The sequence below is a fragment of the Lathamus discolor genome, chromosome 7 (assembly GCF_037157495.1).
Source record: "Lathamus discolor isolate bLatDis1 chromosome 7, bLatDis1.hap1, whole genome shotgun sequence".
NCBI classification, from domain to species: domain Eukaryota; kingdom Metazoa; phylum Chordata; class Aves; order Psittaciformes; family Psittacidae; genus Lathamus; species Lathamus discolor.
Genome location: NC_088890.1, coordinates 7220196 through 7239910, shown reverse-complemented (window position 1 = coordinate 7239910; position 19715 = coordinate 7220196). Strand labels below are relative to the sequence as shown.

The 19715-nt window shown below is 36.9% G+C and overlaps 1 protein-coding gene and 1 long non-coding RNA gene across 2 annotated transcripts in view; one reads left to right on the top strand and one right to left on the bottom strand.

Moving 5' to 3' along the window:
* Positions 1-12199, top strand: part of DCP1A (decapping mRNA 1A) — a 38936-nt gene extending 26737 nt beyond the window's left edge. Inside the window, exons 7-10 of the mRNA XM_065687905.1 lie at positions 1104-1859; positions 4386-4451; positions 6360-6578; positions 8155-12199. Of these exons, the coding sequence (XP_065543977.1) occupies positions 1104-1859; positions 4386-4451; positions 6360-6578; positions 8155-8235 (1122 nt within the window). The 3' untranslated portion in view covers positions 8236-12199. The remainder of the gene's footprint in view (positions 1-1103; positions 1860-4385; positions 4452-6359; positions 6579-8154) is intronic.
* Positions 1-19715, bottom strand: part of LOC136018571 (uncharacterized) — a 31155-nt gene that overhangs the window by 8896 nt on the left and 2544 nt on the right. Inside the window, exon 2 of the long non-coding RNA XR_010614485.1 lies at positions 232-332. This is a non-coding gene — a long non-coding RNA (uncharacterized LOC136018571). The remainder of the gene's footprint in view (positions 1-231; positions 333-19715) is intronic.

The following is a 19715-nucleotide window of genomic DNA, read 5'->3' as shown; positions in this document are numbered from 1 at the left end:
TTGGCCTGACTTTAGGCTAGGTAAAAAAGAGTAACAGCAATGACAGTATAGATTAGTAACCTGGGCAGAAGTCAATGTGATTTCAGGCTCAAGGGTTTTTTTGTTAAGCTACTTGCATGCAACCTGTACTGCCATAACTTCACTGCTCTTATCTAGTAAAATTAGAGCTAGCATAGCAATGTCATGGTGCAGTAGTTGTCATTGTAAAACAGCATCTTTGTTTAGACATACCATCAGAATGCCCTGGAATTGTGCTGCAGGCCATTCAGTCTTCCGAACAGAATGTTGTATTTTAGTCCAGCTGTTTTACATAACTTCTGGTCCTGTGCAACCTTTTAAAAGAAGAAAATGGAAAAATAAAGGGAAATTTTGAGGTGATGTTAATAGATGTTATTTTTCTATTTAGTGAAACACATTTTAAAATATTCTCAGAAAAATATGAAGAAGGTGATATCCTTAAAATTAGATTATTTTTTTTTAACGATGTCGGTGTAGGCTAGATATATATTTTTGGGAGATACTAAAGGACTGTTAGATGTAACAATGTGTATATATACACACTTTTCAAGGAGATACATATACGTGTGTTCAGGTTAATACACATTCTTTTACCTAGTGCAACATCTGTTGCCAGGTTAATGAAAATGGTGAGAACTGTCTGGGCATGTATTGCTAGATGAGCTGTGTGCTTTCAGGTTTCTCTGTTCCTTTGCCGTATTTTAGGCCATTTAGTTATTTCCAGCTCTATAAATTTCATGTGAGTTTTGTTCAACATGTATGTTCTTCTCCCCCACTGCCCCCAAGAGCCTGTGTGGTTAAGACTGATAGGTGATGGTGGGTGCCATCTTAATGACATTCTTTACTTCTAGTGCACAGTGCATCCGTAGAGGGCTGTAAGAGAAAAATCTTACATAGACAGGATATTCCTTGTAATTGAAATGGATTTCAAAATCCATGTAAATAGAGCACACTTGATATCCCAACTGTATTTTAAATGCATTTGACCTAGTTGTCTTTCATAGTTTTATTGAAATTGTAACAGGCAGTGTGAGATTCACAGTGTTATGTATGTTCCTAAACTGAAAACTTTTTTCTCTTTCTAGCCAAGGCAAAAGCATCTGACTTTGGAGGAACTGTTTGGAACCTCTGTATCAAAGGAACAGCCTGTAGCTCTGTATCCCAATCCAGAGAGAATGGAGAAGTTGCAGACTGATGCCTCTGCCAGAGAGCAGCACAATTTGTTCTTGCCTTTTTCTTTTGACCAGTCAACAGCAATACAACAATCATTAGGGAAATCTGAAAGTCCAAGCGTTAAAACCAGTGCCAATCCTTTGAATCAGCAAGAATGTTTAACACCTATGCTAATACCTCCAGCTTCAGTTTCCCAGCCTGATATAAAAAATGTTTCAAGCTATTCAGTTCGTTTAAGCCCTATTCTTAATTCAGCCTCAACAGTGGAAGCTGCCCCTGCTCAGATGCTTCCTGGCCTCAAACAAAACAACAATATAATGCAAGTTATGCAGCAAGCGGCCAAGCAGATATCTCCACTAGTGAATCAGGTACCATCTGAAGTGAACCATGGTCCACAAAATCTAATGGCCGGCCAAAGTCAGCTTACAGCACCCTTGACGTCAGCAAATACAGGAACTGTCTCAAATACATCCCATACAAGTGTTGATCTTCTCCAGAAACTCAGGTTGACACCACAGCATGACCAAATGCAGCAGCAGTCTCTCACTAAGACTTCCTTAATGCCAAACATCTCTGCCTTGGTTGGCCAGCTTGCAACACCAGAAAGCTTCAAAGAATCTCACAGTAAGCCATCAACCTTGAACAGCAAGATAACCTCTCCCCTTCAGGTATTCTGTGGGCTTTTGTATCCATAAAGCTTTAGACTGTTCTTAGGCTATGTGGGTTTTTTTTTTTCCCTGTAAAATGTGCTGTTATGTATTAACCCTTTAAAAATAATTAAGGACTTCCATTGTGGGATATTGATTGAATTGCTAACTTGGAAATCCAGTTCCATTAGTTTTTAGATCATAAGCATCTGCTGTCAGTGACAGACCTGTCTGTAGAGAAGGAGGGTTTTCAAGCTGGTGCTTTTAGGGGATGAATAAGTCCTAAAGAATTCATCTGTACTTGTGCCAGAAAAATACTGTTAAGAACTGATAATCAGAGATGGGACAGAAAGTTACAGACTGATAAGTGTTATGAGAGTTGATGCTATGGATGTCTGGCCTGTACCTTTTTTGAAGGTACAAATGAAAAATTTCCTGTTTCTGGTTATTTTGCTTTGGATGTTTAGTACTCCTTCAATTTTTACCCACTTCTGCTGGGATATTTGTGGGCTGCTTTGAGATACTGTTGGTTATTTAGTAAAATAGATCATAAACTGATTTATTTTTGTTTTAATTGGTAACCCTGGTTTACTTTATACTAGTATCACTTACAAAGGACCTCTTAAACTTTATTTCTTGGAGGAGAATCTATCGTCTTTGCCTTAATATCAGCCAAAGCAATAAATTTGTTTCGAGAGACTAAGCGAAAACATCACTGCTAGTCTGTAAGGTTAATGCTTGTGGCTTTGTTTTATAAATTATTTCCTATCAGTTAGTGTTGCTGTTCTGTATGATTGGCTACCTCAGTAGTAAGGACATTAATGACTTTGGGTTATTGGATTTAATTTTTTTCCCCAAAGGAAGTAACTTCCTGTAGTGCTTTGTTGCATTATTGTTTTATTTTATAGATGTTCGTAGAGTCTAAGCCAGTGTTTGATCATGTCTTCTTGCATCTTGGGTACAGTGATAATGCAAGAATAAAATACATCAAACAAAACTACTTACAGCTTACACGCACGAATTTCCTTGGGTTTATCATTATCCAGTTTTGCTTTGGTTTTAACAAGATCTTTGTTACCCATATTTGCGTCAGCTGCTGCCATTTGCTGTTAATATGGTGATAACTTCCTCATGACAGTGACACAATTAAAAGCTCAGTTCTTCAGCCTGTAACTTGTCCTAAGCATTATTTTAGAATACCCTGTATTTAAAATGGTTGATTTTTCTGCCCTCAGAAAAGGGGGAGTTATCACTGTCCTAATGTATAAGAAATGTGTGTGTGTTTATTGTGCTTTCTAATTACCTTATTTCTAATCTACTGCTGTTCCTGACATTTTTCAAGATGGGTGTTACTGGTAGGTGCCACGATTATTTTACTAGAGATCACCTTTTTGAGAAGTCTGAACTGATTGATTTTGTGGAGGGAATACAAACTGCAGAAGTACAAACTGAGCAGCTCTCTTGATCTAGTATTGAAGAACTGTACGTTCTGAGCAGTATTTTTCTTTAGTGTAGTACTAAACCTTGGTACAGATTTGGTGGAAGGTTGTAACATCTTAGAGCATTTAGAAGAACTGGCTGCTTTTACCCATAACTGCCCTTGACTGTGATTTATTCAACATCTGCTGGATAGCCTTGAAATTACTGCTTCGTATGCTAACCCTTGTTTTATTCCATGTCCACTGTGTGCACATATTTTCATTAGACAAAATTCACCATAGTCCAAATATCCTCTCAAGCTAGCAAGACTTCTTAACTTTTAACTCTTAAGACTTTAAGAAATTGATCTTGTGCTTGTTAACACTTCAAGAACCTAACTTTATTTTTGTCATTAAGGCTTATCAATTCCCTGAGTGTTTTTCATCATAGTTCAAGTAAGCTAAGAACTCTGTTGCAAAGGGTTTTTTCCAGTTCTGTGTTGCCAAGAGGTATTCCATATGGCTATAACAAGTCGTTTGAAGAATGCCATAGAAATCAAAAGTATCTGATCTACATGACTTTTACTGTGTTTTATGATATTCTGTAATATTTGAATTTTAGTATATTATAGTCTTGAAATCTGACTAACGAAATACCTGAATGCTGTTTGCAAAGCTATGAATACTTTTAGCAAAAATCTAGTAGAAAGCAGAATCTAATTTTTTGTAGAGGTGATTAAACTCAAGAAAAACTATACTGAACTTAACCTTCCTGGCAATTTACTAAACTGGTTACAGGGTACTCAACTCTTCACTTTTTTAGCATCTGTTTTGTTCCCAGTTTGTGTTTTAAGGCTTGGATTATTTTTTTAATTGTAGTGGTGTTTCTTCAGAAGCGTTTTGTTATGGCTTTACAGGTTTGCTGTAATACTGAAAGTATAAAATATAAATACAAATATTTTCATCTTTTTCCAACTTCCCGTTAATTATATCAGTTGCACAAAATGGAACGGATTAGTGATCTATTGTCTGAAATACGCATTTTTATGCTTTCATAAAAGTAGAGAACCACCCCTGGACATTGAGCTATGGATGCTAACCTGTTGATTATGCTTTCTTTTCATCTTAGCCTGTACAACAAAGCAAGGAATCAGAAGTATTTCCACAGCCGAAGACTTTGTCTAAAGCAAGTCAAGTAAGTGAATAAATACTTCTGCTAATTGTTTGTTGGTTTTTTTTAATAAAAAAAAAGGAGGGGAGGTGTGAAACTGTGTTAAGCAGTTGGTATCTTAAGTAGTCATTAGCCTCTGATCATTTTTGAAGTGCTGTTATGAAGCATCAAGCTGCCATCCTGAAGCAGGTGGGAGTTTCTGTAGCCTTCTGTGAACGAGTACACTTTTAATTGTACGAAAGCCTCTTGTTGTTGCTGATGTAGAAATTACAATACGTTTTTGATCTGAGTCTTGCATTGAGTTTGCAAGGCTCAGGTAAAGTTAGCTTGCACCATCTGAACTGCTTTTATTATCTTATAAGCAAGCAGCACTAATGCAGTAGGGTTTATTAGCCTTAGCCCGATCTTTAGCACCCCAGAGGCATAACATGCAATCCCTGCCTTGCTGTGTCTTTCAGTTTTCCTGAGAAGGCTTGTATTTTGTGGAGAAGATACCAAGAAAAACAAAAACAAACGAACAAACAAAAATTTCTAAGTGCAAAATTTTCTAATAGCTAGTTTTAGTGATCCAAATACAGATTTAGCATTATTAGAACTGCCTCTGAGTAACAGTTCAAAAATAACTGGCGATAGTCAAGTCTTCAAGAATTGGTTTTAATCACCTTTTAGTTATGTATTCTTTTCAGTATACCATCTGTAACTTAATTCTGCTTTGTCTTTATCCATCCCCTTCTTTTTCAAATCTGTTAAATTGCTTCATTCTTGTCCAACTTGCACTACATAGAACCAGTTCTAGTGGCATGCCCAGATCTGATTCTGAAGGCAGTAAAAATGGTCCTGCTTAAAGTAAAATGCTGTTGTAGCTACCGGCCTGCTCTAAGACCAGCTTATACAGTCTGTTTGTGACACAGTAAATAATTACCTAAATAAAAGCATTTTATGTGAATTTTGGAATTTCAAGAAATGTGTATGGTAAACTGCATATGTGGGTATAAACGCGTTGTCTTCAGCTGAAATCCCATGCTGTAAGTCTTCACAGTTTTGACTATAACAAAATCAGTTTGGTAGTTCTGCTGTTGTTGATGTTATATACACATTAACTTTAGATGGCTTTGCACTTTTTAATTCAGAAGCTTTTTGATTATGCAAGGGAAGCTCTTTTCTGTATTAAATATCTATGTATCACATTCAGTCTTGATTTCTTTTGAGTGAAGAATAATCACAGTTATTAGGAAATGTCAGAGTTGCTCAAAGCTACTGTTTATTCATGTCCACTTTATGCAGATGTAGTATTTCTCATACATTTGCAATTTATGCTTAAAAGGAGATGTGGTAAGGGCATTTTGTGGATATCTGTAATGAAATGCACACAGACCTGTGGAAGAATAAGGAATATGGTCCTCAGATACTCGTGTTCCCCTTCCCCACATGGGAAAATGTACTTAGAATGAGAAGGGTTTGGTGTACTCCAAATGACTTCATCAGTCATTTTAAGTATCTTTGAGATACTTTACTTCCATTTGTAAGTTTATGGACATACAGGAAGTGGGACTGGACTTTCTATAAACTCCTAAGGAAATAATAAGCTGCAAAACAGCCACAGTCTCCTTTTATTACCAAGGTGAAAAGCTCATCTTTTATACAGTGTGTTCGTGTTTCAAAATTCCTGGGAGGTAGTAACCACATGAGGAGGGGGGAGTCTGTAGACAAGAATATTAAAGACTTGTTACCTTCTTCAGCTTTTAAAATGATAATTACTAGTGATAGTGATCTTCATAGGTAGCTATTTCTTCATGAAAAGCAGCTATTCAGTAGTATCTGACTCAAAAATAGTGCCTACAATTTGTTATCTCTATCCTTGTCTCTCTGCCCTTTATAACTGCATTCATTCATACAGGACACAGTGCTGATTAATTTTCTGTTCTTTTGCAGGTTGCACCTCCACAGTTTGTTACAGCCACAACTACAGTAACGCCTTCAATCCTCTTGTCTCCTAGTGTTTTTCAGCAGTCAGCTACAAAACCTACTGAAGTGGAGAATAAAGCCAGTTCTTCTTCGCCTTTAACACTTGGAACAACAGACATTCAGGCTATACCTCCTACTGTTCTCAGTAGGTCTCAGCTTCAAGAAGCACTGATACATCTAATAAAGGTCCTGTCTTTATAGAGCTCAATTTCTGAGGGATGGGGTTCTGAGTGTAGTAGCCAGTTCTGAGAAATTCTGTACCCCAAATAACTCATTTTGCCCTGAAACATCACAGTTCTTCCTTACTGTTGAAAGGGGTGTATTACTCCGCACTGTATGCATAGTATAGCACAGCTTGCTCATTTTGGTGGTAAGATGGAAGACTTAATTGGAAAGGGCTGTACAAGTGAGGAAAAAGTTGCGCTGGCAAAAGCCCTGGTATGGAGTTGGGTTGGTTTTGTTGTCTTTGTAAGTGTTCCTTGCTTTCCCAAGGAAGGCTTTCCTGCTTCCAGTTCCCTAGATCTGTTCCTGATCTTTACTTGAAGTATGTGTCCTTGAAATGGAAATTGCAGAAGCCTAGTTCTGTTTCTAGGGACTCAGAAGTTCAGCTGAATTAGATCTATAATGTGAGTAGCCATGTATTGAGATCTTTCTGACCTGTGATGTCATGGTGAAGTTGCCATCAATGATAAACTTTAACTCTGGATTTAACTTTTAACTTTGTTAACTGGGGATTCTCTTGCCCCCTCCACACTGATATTAGAGCTTACACCGAAAACCCAACTCGAAAAATAACAAACAGTATCTTCCCAGTCATTAAGTTATTGGGACCAAAAAGGGCCACTACCAGATCCCATCATTAGCTGGGCTGCCTGCTTTACCTGTGTTGTTCCTTTTTGCATAACCTTTTTCTATATTGGTGTGTATGGTTGGTTGTTTGTTTTTTAACTCTTCAAAGACTTCAGCTAGTTTACTTCTAAGTCTTGCAGCTGAGCTCAACTGCTGGAAATCTTAATCTCGTTAGAGATGCAGCACACTGATACTCACCCAGTAGTCTGAAGAACATCGTTAGCAACTTTAGAGAGATAATTGGAATATATGTCTCCAGTCTTCTCTATATGTAGAGATAGCAGAATGAAGACCAGAATACATTTACCCTGCAGTATGGGAATGCTTGTGCAGCGCTCTAAGCAGGATACCAGTTTTGCTGTGCAGATCTTCTGAAGAGAGTATTACATCTTCAAGCTAGCTGCTTAGTTTTGTAAATTTGTCATTTGAAATATTGTTACATATTGTCTATACTTAAACTAATTCACTTCCCAGTCATGCTTTGACATGAGAATTCTTGTATAACACACTGTAATCTCTTTCAGGCTGGTCTGATGACAGAAATAACATTACTTCTGACACTCAGGCAGACTTTATTTGAGAGCCTGTACACAGGATGGAATTCCCTGTGTCTAAGACTAAGGCTTGGACTCAGGAGGGAGGTGAAATTACATGGCCAAGGCTGACCTAGTGACCCCTGGTTTGCTTGGGTGAGCATCCAGTGTGCTTGGTGATCTCTTTAGCTCTCTTACCACCTCCATGGTTCAAAGTCTTTGTTGTTGAACGAGCACTGCCTTTTGTACAAGTATGTAGCTAGTTCCCTTATCTCGCAGCACTACGAAGAATCCTAATGCACTACTTAAATGGCATTAATTTAAACTTTCTTTGCACCTTTTAACTAATGTTTCTAATGTTTGGTTTTTTTCTCCTGCAGAATGATTCCCGTTTTCTGAGCACTATACATGAAGTCTACTTGCAAGTCCTAACCAAGCATACAGACAACATTAAGCTATAATTGAAGCTAAATCTACTTAAAATATATCAGTTTTAGAAACTATTATGCCTCAACTATAATATTTTTGTAAAAGAATATTTACTTTTCAATGTCTTGAATTTGAACCTCTTAGGAAAGACTATTCCTTAAATACTTATGAAAATAATGTTCTCAGAAGTGATGGAGGTTTTCACTGTGATCGTCACCAGCAAACCTTTTTCTTTTTTTTTTTTTTTTTTTCAACTTTGTTTTCTTAACTGGAGAGGGGACTTAAGTTGCATTTGAGCTCTCATTAGCATTAAGTGAATGTGCAAATGTTTGATCTGGCTTCCATTCCTAGCTGTATTCACTGTCCAAGGATTACAGACTCAGTGCTATTTAAACCAGCAAATAGTACAGTACACTGCACAACATTGGAACAAAATTCAGTTATGGGAACCTAGTTGCAGTTTGAAGGACTGAGGAAAACCAGAGCAAAATGCCTTGGGATGAAGTTGGCAGGTGTGGGGAAGGAATGGATATGGAAGGCAGACCTTTGGAGCCAAGTCTTTAATTAAAAGTTTAAAAATGTGATTTGCTCAATACATTGACAGTCTCTAGCTAATGCACATAAATCTATCTTTTAAATATTCCATTGATCTTATTTGCTTCTGCATTGCTGACATTAAACAGGTACCCAAGTGAATGAGGCCACTTTCTTTAAAAAGGCAAAATTTGAAATATGCAAAATCCTCAGTGATTGTATCATAATTTTTATATTTTCTTTTTAAGCAATGGAGCAGTTCTGTTGAGTGTTGAAGTTCTCTTCTTTCACATTTATAGTTAGGAGAGCACCACTGGGAAAACCCTCTTCCCCTTTAGCAGTGTTTTGATACAACTGAAATACTTTGTTTCCCTTTTAGCTTAAGGATGGACCATGTCGTAGTTGGCTTTCATTCCTCAGCTGTGTTGAACTGCAGTATTGAAACTGCAGATGGGGAATAAAAGCATGCTTTTCTGCTGTTGCCTTCTCCCCAGACTGTTAGTGTACACTTCTTAGTCTGAAGTTTCTCTAATTAAAATGTTACTCCTTCAGGTATGTGATTCAGTAATTCCCTATTCACTAACATACAAACTTAACTGGGTACTTTCCCACTTGAAGTCAGAAAATTTCTGATAGTTTCTTATGCTGCTCTGGTGGTTTACTCATGGCCTCTATTTCTTGAAAACATGCAAAGGTAATTAATAAGACTTCAGCAATAGTAGTTTTAAAGAATGCTTTTTTCAGTAGAAAAGTTTTGGTTTGTTGAGTAAACAGATAATCTCTGGTGAGTTATAATGCACTGCTTCTTTCTTCTCCCTCAGGCACTATTGAAATAACAAGAAAAATTGTTTGGCTCCTGACAACATGTATGTGTGTATATATCCCATGGATTAGTTAATGTTGATATAGTCAAGGTGCATGGTCATTTCATTGGAAGCTTGTAATTGAGCTTTAATTGTGACTTGTTCACTTATCTGTATGCTTTTGATTCAACAAATATTTACAATTTTATGTATTTGATCTATTTTAGGGTTTTTTTCATAGCTTTTTAGTGGAAAATATATTTTGTTTAGCACTACCTGCCTTCTGAAAAGCTATTCTCAGCCTCTGAGTTCAGTGTTTCCAGTTAAAATATGTAGTATTTTGTTAAGAAAATGTGCAAGATTCAGGGAAATATGCTAATGTCATGCACATTCATCAAGAATTATATTGGCTTTAATGGTAGCATTTCAATTCAGCAATATAAACTCTGCCTTGGTAAGGAAGATAGGAGCTTCCTGCATAAATTCTAGAGGTGTAATACTGTGTATGCACATAAACAGTGAGACTTGAATGAGACCTAAATTAATTTGTTTTGTTGGGCTTTTTAGGAAAAGTTTTGCTAAAAGGGACACACCAATGAGCAGTTCCCCTAAACAAAAAAGGATAGCCTAAACCAAATAAAGAGTTGCTTTTTCTCTGGGTTTAGGCAAAGATGAAGTCCACAACTCTCACTTATGGACAGCTTCCAGTTTCTTCAGAGGAAGATTTGATAAAAGCTTGTAAGAATAGACATACTGGAAGCTGGTAGTGCGTATCTGTACTGTTTGCTAAATGCAGTCATATCCAAAGATCTATAGAGATGATAGGAAGGGGTTGTATTTTGGGTTCTTCAGTCAAGTACAGTTGACAGAAGTAATACTGTGTGGAGTAGCAGTGCTGTTACAGAAATTTGACTCCACTTTGAATATCCTTAATTTGTTTCCAGCTGTCCACCAACCCCGACAAGCAGTTGGCAGATCCTTACTTTACTTTATAGTCTACTGTTAGCAATACATTATTGGTATACTTCCCTTCCCTTCAGTTTTCAAAATGAATTAGAAGAGAAACAGTTGAAATCATAGTCTAAGCATTTTTACAACAAGCAAACCTGTTTGTCTCAAACACCTGCACACATTTGCTCTAACCTCTCAATGTGTAGCCAACAGGCACCATAACCAACTAAAGTGCCATCCAGTACACTGCAGAGATTGATGGCAAGTGCCAGGGCAGTGGGTTTAACAGATAAACGTCTTTAAAAGTTGCATTGTAAAACAGAAGCTCAGCTACACTGTAAAATTTGAATATTTTTTTTTAAATGTGGACTGTTATTTAACTTTTTTCCCCGATTATTTTAACTTTTTGCATAAATCTAAAATTGCAGCTTGTTGAAAGTGCTTGATTCATGTTATCCTAGCATAGGGATAACAGTGTGTAGTAAGTTGTTGCCCTGGGTCATCACAGGAAATAACTGTGACCGTTTTCAAGTTGGTTTTTTTGGGGGTGTATTTTTGTTTGGGTTGGGTGAAACTGCTGTCTTAATGGGATTTTACCTATTAGTCCTGAGAATTAAAAGATTATTAGTTTAGACTATACTCCCTAAAGTCATTGCATTACCTAAGCTTGTGTTTTGTCTCTAGCATGGTCACTAAGAAACAAAAATTGAAAAAGGGTCAAACATAATAAAAGACAAGTTTCTAACCTACAGCTGCTGAATTGTTCAGGAAAAATCAAAATTCTCAGTTTTGTAGTTAGACTTTATCTGCTGTTATTTAATAATGCAAAGTTTGTATGAAAGGTGCCTAATAGCCATTACTTTAGAAGCAGTTTGTCTTTCCAAATTAAACAGGATTTGCAGAATGTTTGAATAGAGATAAAAATATTTAAGTGATTCATCTTGACTTCATATAAGATGCTTAATTCTGTGTATAAATACTCTGTATTTAAACACTGCTGGATATATTTTTTTTTTGCTTGCATTTCTAATTGCTTCCTTTTGGTATGTTTTTGAAACCTATTATGTCATGTGTAATCACTGATATAATTTCTGAAATGTTGTTAAAAACAAAGTTAATTTGGGACTTTTTTTTACATCTGTTCTAAACAAATCACCTTTTTGGCAGGTATTTGGGTTGCTTTGTACAGCATATCTTAACAGGAGGAATGTGTGCAATATGTATCACCTCAGTTTTGTCTGGCAACGTTACAAAAATGTTAAGATGCAATATCTTACTGCAATTTTTCCAACTTGAAGTTATCTCCGATTTGGTGGTGTATTTAATCTGTTCAGTATATGGGCATATGGTTAGTTGTGGGATTTATGTACATTATGTGCTTTTAGCATAAGTCTCTGAGTTTTATCACTTTTTGTGGATGCACCAGTTCTACCCATTTGCATGTTCCTTCAATCTGAAGATCATGGAGAAGGGGGGCTTCAGGAAAGATTTCTGAAAACTGGAACAAGAATGATTTTCAGTCAATAAATGTGGATACTGCATCATTAACATTTTTGGTATGGATTTTATAGCACCTATGTATGTTTGCAGTCATTAAGTTATTGCATAAATGTTTAAGAACGAGCATTTTTTCATCCAAAATTTTATATGTTTGCAAATATATTTTTGTAATAAAACTTCAAAACAAATGTTTCAGCACCTCCTAAAATCTTCCCATGCTGCCTTTTATTTCTAGACCTCTAATACCCTGCTAGAAGGGGAAGTTCAGATCTTACTTAGGGTTAATATTTTCCAAAGAAACTCGAACTCCTTACTTCGTACTGGGTGCTGAATGAAATTGCATTTGTTCTCTAAAGAAAATGCAGCATGCTTGCTTGAAGGACAGTTGAGAAATAGTCATTTGTAACAGCTTCTGACCATCCACTGTATTGCTGTAACTAGGCTTGCATTTTGAATTTGGTAAACAGACCAATTTCCTTAATGTTCAGAAAGATAAATGCAAGTTCACTGTCATAATTAGAGCTGCAACTGGGTTTAGTGCCTTTCCTTAACACTTGGATTTTTTTTTTTAATGATATTCTCCTTCTTACCCATCTAGATATGATATATGATACTCAGTGAATGTTGGTCTTTGATCATAAATTCGGTAATTGCAGTTGCCCTCTTACAACATCTGGCTTGTATCATGCAACTGATTGATCCAAATTTCACAAAGTAAAATAGGAAAGCTGCTGAGGAGGAAAACCATAGTGAAGTTCTGTTGGGATAGATCTTGAAATTAAACAAAACCTTATGCTAAAGTCTGTTAGTCTTAAGTAGATTCTTATTCCCTAACTACCCAGAAGAGTTGGAGATTGCAAGGCATTCCATGTGTTAGGACAGGCCACTGGAGAATGATATTTGCTGCTCTGGTTAATATTGAACTGGCTCCTGTAGTATATAAAAAAGCAGATTCTTTTAATAGAAGACTACCATGCAAAACAGGTACAGAAGTCATGGATTTACTGTAAGGTAATTGAGAAAAAGTGGAAAAAAACTAAAGCCTACAGTCTAGCTGCAAATTCAGATATATTTGGAAAATACTTCAAGTGGTTTTGTCGTTGTTGATGTCATTAACCTTTTTGTCTTCCCTGGACCCAGGTATTGCTGGTTACTGTTAATCCTCTGAAGTGCTCCCCTTCAGTGTGGAAATACTACTGACTTACTTTGTGTAGCTGCAGATACACATAGGCACTGAAAACAAAAAAAAAAAAGTTATGCAGACCAAAATCTTTCTGGCCTTTTCTCACTATTGTCTGTGCTACAGTCATGTTTTCTGAGAGTGCATAAGAATATAAAAGTTAATTCCTGCTATTATGGTGATATAGTACTAGATAGAATCAAGGAGTAAGCATTAAGCTTCCTAAAACTCATCCACTAAAGCTCAAATTTTATTTGCAGGCTTGCAGAAAGAAATAACATAACTTGCTTTTAAACAACATTGTAGCTCATATTCATGGGCCAAATCGATGAAAGACACTGGATTCATGTATCTGGTAAGGATTCAACTCTGCTTCTCTGTATACAAGATACTGGGCGGGGGGGGAGTTAACATTAGGATAAGAAACCTGTCATTCATACAACTTTTCTTCATTTATGAATAGGATGCAGTCAAATCATTAAATACAATCTAGTATAGCTGAGGTAAATTTCTCTAAGTTTAGTAACCTATCCTGAAATTCAAAAGATTTGAAATTATAATGTATATTAAACAATTTTGCAAGTTATTTTCAGTGCCAAATAGTGGAATTGCAAGTGTGAATCAGTTTTTTTTTCTTTTAACCAGATTTTAAGACTGAGGGATTTACTTTAGAACAGACATGCTAATTTAGGAGAGTTAAACTTTGGTGATAGAACTGTAACTGAGGTATGGGTTTTTAGCTGTGAAGCTCATCCTCATCATTTAGGCAATAATTTTTCACTTCCTCTTAGAATCCTTCTTCATGTGTGACTCCTAATTGGGTTCAAAAAGCATTGGGAAAAGAGGGCAGTGAAGAGAGTATTTTTATCAGTTGCTGCATTTTTTGAGGGAGCACTTGCAAGCAAATGAAAGGGGAAAGGACCAATAAATAGAAGATTCCTTAGAAGTGAACAAGGGAAGGAATAACAAAATAGTGTAAGTAAATACGAAAAGGAGTATTACAGACAAGTGTGGCCTCTGAAGGTATTTCCTGAAGCATGGACAAATTCAAGTTAGTTGTTTGTACCTGTACTACTGTATGTTGTCTTCTGGTATTCAGAAAGCTGAAATGTGGCTTGCCTGAAAGAATCTACAGTATTTCAGGGTGTGTTCAAAACCAGCCTGGTCATTATTTCCTTGCTCTAATTCTTAAGGTAGCAATACATACTTTGCCTGGTCTGCTGTGGGGCTTTTTAACCTCCAGCTGTGAAACAGCATAATGGGGTTGGCCGATTCATAGTGGTACTTAATTTTTGTCTTTACTTCATGGCTTCATATTACAGCTGAAAGTATGCTACGTAGAGCAAGGCTGCTCATACCAAGTTGCCCTTTATCTTTCATTTTAAATAGACCATTAAAAATACTTCTACCAGAATCCATTCTTTAAAATTCAAGAAGCTCCATTTTACAAAATAAACCTTGGGAAATATAGCCACAGAACAATAAGCAGTTTTTTATAAGCTGGCTGAAATGAAAGCCTTTGCCCTTAGGCCTTACTTGAAAGCATGCAGGCATGTGATGTAAGTGCACAAGTTGTGTTTCTTTTCTCCTCATAAATAAGTCAAGAAGCTCTAAGAGTATCTACAGAGCAAGGATCTCCCAGCCTGTCTCTGTATGCAAAGCTCTATTTGGATTTAATTTAGAGAGCATATGACTTGCACATCCTGCTTGGCTTGTGGCTCGTAAGAGGGATAGCAAAGGCTTAGCAGGTTATCCATCTGACTTTCCTGTGTAGACTTGAGATTTATGGATAATGCTGAATGCCTTCTCTAGTTTACTTTGTAAGTATCAAATAAATTAGTTTCTGCTCTCAGGGCAGAGTTCTTGCATGTAACAAAATAGCTACGAAGGAAGCTTCTGCTGTCTTAACACAAGAATTGAGTTACAAGGGTGGAAGTAAAGCCTACAGGATTTGGGTGTATGCAGAATCTATTGTGGTTGACAGCAAGCCCTTCTCCTAGCGTAATCTTCGAGACAAGGGGCACAGGGCACTTATTGTGAGGAGAGATCTCAACTTTCCAATGCCTGAATAGGAAAATCCTGCCACAACAGGAGCCTTTAAAGAAAACCCAGAGGCTTTGTTAGAAACATGCAGTACTTTTAACAAGGGATTGAAAATAAATATAAATCTATATTCTCCGGATATGAGGGAGAATGTCTGAAGAAAACTGCTAATGTAAGAGATACATGTGCAAGTAATATAGGTTGCATACTATTTAGTGGCTGAGCCTGGGCCCATGATGTAGTTATCTGTAGCTGCATTTTAGGTAAGAGACAGCCTGATGTTAATACTAAACTTGTACCTGTTCACATGCAATACACGTCATTATTTCTTGGAATTTTTGATGCTGTGTTGCACAGAAATTTGAGGGGTTTGTTGGTTTGGGGTTTTTTGTTGGTTGGTTGGTTTGGTCTTTTATTCTCAATTTATTAGCAGCTGAATAATGTTATTACTGAAGACCAGCAGAACAATCTGCTCCATGTATAACTGAAGTCACTGTGATTTTGCTCATGTGGAGGGATGTGCTGGTGATGCATAATGGTCTGCATCATTAGGGAATGCTTTGGCATAAATTCATCTCATTCACTCTTGAACAGTTCCCTTCTTGAAGGGCTTCTAATGCAGCTGTTCTTTCAAAGGGAAAAAATAGTCAAAGCCTGTTGTGTTGTAGAGGACAAGCTGAAGAAAATTTCTTTCCATTTCTTTCTATACATATTACAGCACAAATCGTGCTTTATTGGGTCATAGCTGTCTCTCCAACATTCTTTCTAAATGTACACAGCTTATGAAAGCATTGCTATTTGAGAGATTTCTCAGCATAAGTAATTGATTATAACTTTATTCTTTTACCTAATTCACTTATTTGAATACTGATACTCATTTAAACAGAGTCTAAAGTGACTAATATTGTTTGAAGAGTAAGTGTTCTGGAAGGTGGATTATTAAGAATCAAATAGAGAAAGCAAATGTGATGAAGGGACTGTGGAACACTGATGCATTCAGTAGGTCAAGCAGAGATGCAGGCAAATGCCTCAAATTTCTACTATATAAATATTTCATATTTATGTTAACAGGAAATACGAAGAAATTGCAGCAAGTTGAAAGTTCAGTTTGTAAGTTTACAAAAATTTTGTAAATAACAGTAATGTTAGGAGTTAAACTAATCTGAATACCCTCAAATACTGCTGTACTAGCATTACAAGCTTCAATTTAAATATTCATAGACTGGTTTGTGTTGGAAGGGACCTTAAAGATCATTATAATCTTCTTGTAGTTTTAGCAGAAATACTCTTTCCTAAATATAAGCAAAGAGCGGAGCAATTACCAATGCCAGTCCCAGTGTTGGTAATATTACACAGTCCTTTTAACTGTGTAAAACATGCAATGATTTGGTTTTTCTCTAAGCTATGTGTTAGATAAAAGAAGTCTCTTTGTATAAAACTTGTTTCATCATTTGGCCTATTTGGTTTAATTTGAACATTATTCATGTATCATAAAATTGCCATAATATTTTGGGAACTTTGCACATTTTGGTTTGGTTTCCAGTCTTTTTCCTAAATAACATTTTATTTAGAGGCAATATAAAAATTACTATGATTTTAAAATTATTTTATTGAATGTTTGGCTGCCTTGTAGCTCAGAAATAGTCTGTTCATTATGAAGCTTTCCATAAACATTTTGCCTTTTGCAGATTACTTTGTCAGCTGTATCTGAGGAGAAGGTTATAGTTGACTTGAACTATGAATATAGTCTGAATTTATGTAACTTATATCTTGCTCTCATGGACTTCAAAGGTGAATTGATTTCTGTGTCTGGATATTTCTGGGTCAGGTGCTGCATAAGAACTTTACACTTTCCAGGTTGCTGGTTATAGCTGTTGGTAGCCTGTGTAGCAGAGACAACTGCTGTTCTATGGAAAGTAAAGGATGTTTAAAGTGGTTTTCATGCTCCAGTGGGAACTGCAGAGCTGATCATTATTTCACAGCCTGCTGAATATTCTTTTCATAGGCTGTTTACTTGGGTGTGCACTTGTGCTTAACTAAAACCATTTGCTGTCACTGACGAAAGAACAGAATTTATTTTGAGCCAGGTGTGACACTATGGAGTGAATCTCTGGGAAAGTTGCAGCACCAGATTTGTTCTGAGAATTTGTTGTATCAGACTATAATGACTGGAATTCCACCATATAACTTGTCATTTTTTTAAGGTACCCTGCAAATGAAATGAAACCGTGTACACTATAGGAGATGTTCAGAACTAAAATCCATGCCAGCTGATTGGCAAATTGCCATTCAGTTTAGAATCCATACAGTGCTTGAAATGCAATTGTACAGCCCATTGGTCTCCTCCCATGCCTCCACTTATTTTCTTTACTCATTGTTTGGATTCTGTAGGTGGTGAGCTACCTAACCATTCAGTGTTCTTACTGGAGTTTGAGTTTGGAATTCCTTTTGAGAACAGTTTTTAAGGTAAAATGGGGACTAAGCAAAAGATCCTGAAATTTCAGCAGTGCAGAGCACATGCAGCTCCTGCTTGGGTAAACATGGTTGCCTGTACTTACATCAGCAATGCATTTTTGCAGTGTCTTGGCAAATGACAGCCATAACTTGGCTTCTGTGCTTCTGCTGCACATAATGCTCTGGCTGTGAAATGTGTGCAAGAGGGGATGGAAAAATCCCATTGTCCTGTGTATGTATTTAAGAAGCTGTCCAGTCTAGTAGTCAGTAGTGAAGCTAATGAGATGTGATTGTATAGCCTGAAGCAAGACCTGTCCTTACATTTGCATCGTTGTTCTAATAATTTCTTACGTGGTTTCAGAGGCAAGTGCCAAGAATGTAGAAGAAATGTTGACTCTTGTACCCAGTGTATACCATGACTTTAGCTATTGCTTTACAGTTCATCACACAGTAAAAATTGCAGAAGTAACATGCCAGTTCAGTAGATCAAAGCGGAGGCACTGACACAAGGTGGAATTTCATCCTGTGTATGCTTGAGCTGCTGTTTTAATAACACAATACAGTACATAAGCACTCGGTGATGCAGCATGTGGATTCAGGGAAAGAAGGGTGAGTTGCAGGCAGTAATCTCCCAATGACATTATCTAAACTAAATCTATCTTAATTTACCATCCAGATAACAATGGAGGAAACAAAGTAAGTTGTGAGCCACAGTAATACTGGTCTTATTCAGATCATCCCCCTGATTTTCTTACAGGAGGGAAAAAAGAAAGCACCATATGTCCAGCCCATGAAGGTGGTTGATACGATTGTTATTGCTACAGTACATTTTGGAGACTGTTAGGGAGCCATCCTTACAATGGAGATTCAAGAGCACATCTTCACTTTAATCATAGAGACTTCATCACAGGCCTTACTTTTCAGACAGGGAATTAAATCAGTCTGGACCAGTAAAGCCAAAACTGAGGCTATGATCTATTTGGTTTATATTTAAAAGAACTGTGAGGAAAAACCAAGGACGTTAACTAAGGAGCAGAGAGTGACCAAACTATTTTAGTTGACTGTTTCCTTACTTTGCCACTACAAATGATGTATGCAGAGAGAAACAGTAACAGCCTGGCAATGCTTATATATGTAGAGGAAACATGGAGTAAATTCATCTACTAGAAGCAAAAATATGGTGTAGAAATTACTTGGTTATTCTCATGATACCTGCTTCCATTATATTTTTCTACTGTTTATATTTATACTGCAAGCCATCCAGAGAGATGAAGTACCTATATCTCTAATTTAAACTTTTTTTTTTCCTGATGGAAATGAACTGGAAGGGTATAAGCCATACATTTATGTATCTGCATTTCAACATTATAGCATTATTTCAGTTATGCTTAGCCTCATTTGAAGACCTTACCTCATGCACTTCTAACCCACAGACAGACCAGGTTGTCCTGCCTAGCCTTGCTCAACTGACATGGTTATTTATGTCACTGGGATGGTGGTGGAGCCATATGTCAGCATCTGTCTAAAAGAACAGTGTTTAAACAGCAGAGCTGATAGAAAAGTTGCCATTCACTTCCCTAGCACAGACAATATTTTAACAACTGCTCTTAATCATTGAGTATGGAGCAGAGCTCACTCTAAGAAATGCTGCTGTCCTAGTAACATAGTTCTGTGGCTTCACCTGCATCAGCAGATAGGAGATTCAAGTATAGCAGGTCTACAGAATACATAAGACTGCTGAAGACTCAACATATGCACTGTATTTGTGTGTTTGAATTCTGCCCAGACTCATTCTTGTCTGTCCTGTTGGACTGAATTAATGGCTGGGGATATTAGCTGCTTTCTCAGACTGAATCTTCTGTTTCATATTTATTCAAAAGGAATCCAGTTCACAAGCTCCAAAACTGCTCAGCAGGGCAAGGCAAACCACAGTAAGCAGGGATGATCAGGAGATCTATTCCAGGACAGTACTTCTGGCTCAAGCTACTTTACACTTACCTTCTGACCATATGGCTGCGGACGGAATCAAATGTAGTGTTGCCTTGAG